The sequence below is a fragment of the Penaeus monodon genome, chromosome 34, assembly GCF_015228065.2.
Source record: "Penaeus monodon isolate SGIC_2016 chromosome 34, NSTDA_Pmon_1, whole genome shotgun sequence".
NCBI lineage: Eukaryota > Metazoa > Arthropoda > Malacostraca > Decapoda > Penaeidae > Penaeus > Penaeus monodon.
The window spans coordinates 19,847,858-19,849,652 of record NC_051419.1 but is presented as its reverse complement, the minus strand read 5'-3'; the positions used below and the strand labels follow the sequence as shown (position 1 = coordinate 19,849,652).

Here is a 1,795-nt window from a genome sequence, read left to right as displayed (position 1 = left end):
CATGCATGTGTATATGTGAGCCTTTGTGACGCTTATTTTTGTGCATATTCATACTGATCAGCCGTGGAAACACATCCCAAGTTAATTCGGATACCAAGCACCTTGCTTTTTCGCCCCCTGCCAATCACCCCTTCCTCGCTCCCACAGGATGTCACAATAATCGGGAGAGACCAGGAGACAGGTGTGACCTTCACGTGCCAGCGATACATTGGTTCGGCTTTGTGTGCCCTCGTGGCCTTCCTGGCTTTCCTCAGGTGAGCTTACTTGGTGTCTAGAATTTAGGTGAAACAATGTTGTAGTTTATTGCCTTTTTAGCGGATGGTGTCTTGTCCATACCGTTCAAGTTAGAGATTATCTAAATGATTCCGTTCCCACAACCTGATAAATAATATCTATTCATTACACAGCCTGGCCCACTTCTCGCCACAGAACACTTTCCAACAGTTGATTTCAACAAGACACACAACGTAACTTTATATTCAACAACTCAGCACAGTGCGAACCTTACCTATCTCACCACATCCATTTTAACCCCGGGCTCAGTAGCAACGTAACCTATACGTTATACAACGAGCCTCTCTCACAACCTAACTCGACGTTTGTCCCTCTTGCCCCTCAGCCCCATAGCTATGGTGCTGATCCCTCGCCTGAACATCATTAAGCTGAAGAATGACCCGCCTCTGTGCGACACCGAGTGCGACGGCCTCCTCATCAGCTTCTCGTTCAAGCTCCTCATTCTCCTGCTGGGGTCGTGGGCGCTCTTCTTCAGGTACGTGTTTGGAAGGGTTTTCTTTCCTCCCTTCTTTCTCTCCTTTTCGTTCTCAATATCTCGAGTTGCTTACCAGTCTGGTTATCAAGCCATTGCTACATTTACCCCCCTCCCTTTTTATCAACATTTCCAATTCTTCGCACTACCAAACTGCGCATCCTCAGACACCAACACTAATATAGCATTATATTGTCTCCTCCAGGCAACCCAAGGCCACCATGCCCCGAATCTTCATCTTCCGAGCTCTGGTGACGATGCTCATCCTGGTGTTCACGTTCTCCTTCTGGCTGTTCTACGTCGTGCGCATCATCGAGAACACGGAGAAGGTAATTATAAAGCGGAGCCTTGGTGGTTTGTGTGGGTATTTATTTTTATTTGAAAAGCGTTTGGGGAAAGAATGTCATCTTGGTTTGGTGAGTGTTGTCCCTTCTTTTTCCTTAGAATACATGGATTTTTACAGAAATTTTCGTTATATAATTCCAGTTAGCCCTCTGAAAATGAATCATATACTAAGAGATATCCATGAAAAACTATCTTAGAAGGTTTGTTTTTGTTAATATTTTGCAATGAATTTTAAAAATGAATATAAAACGAGTTATCGATGACAAAGAGAGACCTCCCAAAACAAGAACAGATATTAACATCCCAAAATTTTAATGACAAAAAATAGACTTACTCTTAAAAGAAAACAAAATACAAAACATTCAACATCCAGAAAAAACTAAAATGAACCAAATTGCTACTGTACTCAGTGCTCACATAACCTGACTCTCCCCGAAAACCACAGGTGCAATATCGGTCAATCGTCTACTTCGCTGTGAGTCTGGTCGACGCCTTGTTGTTTATCCATTACCTGGCTGTGATTCTGCTGGAACTGCGACACCTGACGCCCCAGTACAGCGTCAAGGTTCTCAGGTCACCCGACGGGGAAAGCAGGTCAGTCTGTCTGATTACCCATTGCGTAATTTGATTTGTATTTACGTATATAGTTTCATATTATTAAATGTGGTTCAGGTTTTAGGTGAC

General features: G+C 43.5%; 1 protein-coding gene across 1 annotated transcript in view; it reads left to right on the top strand.

Annotated features, from left to right (window-relative positions):
- Window positions 1-1,795, top strand: part of LOC119594633 (vang-like protein 2) — a gene marked incomplete at its 3' end in the record, with an annotated part of 15,594 nt that overhangs the window by 5,002 nt on the left and 8,797 nt on the right. The window contains 4 exon segments of the mRNA XM_037943682.1: window positions 148-254; window positions 620-769; window positions 972-1,095; window positions 1,557-1,705. Of these exon segments, the coding sequence (XP_037799610.1) occupies window positions 148-254; window positions 620-769; window positions 972-1,095; window positions 1,557-1,705 (530 nt within the window).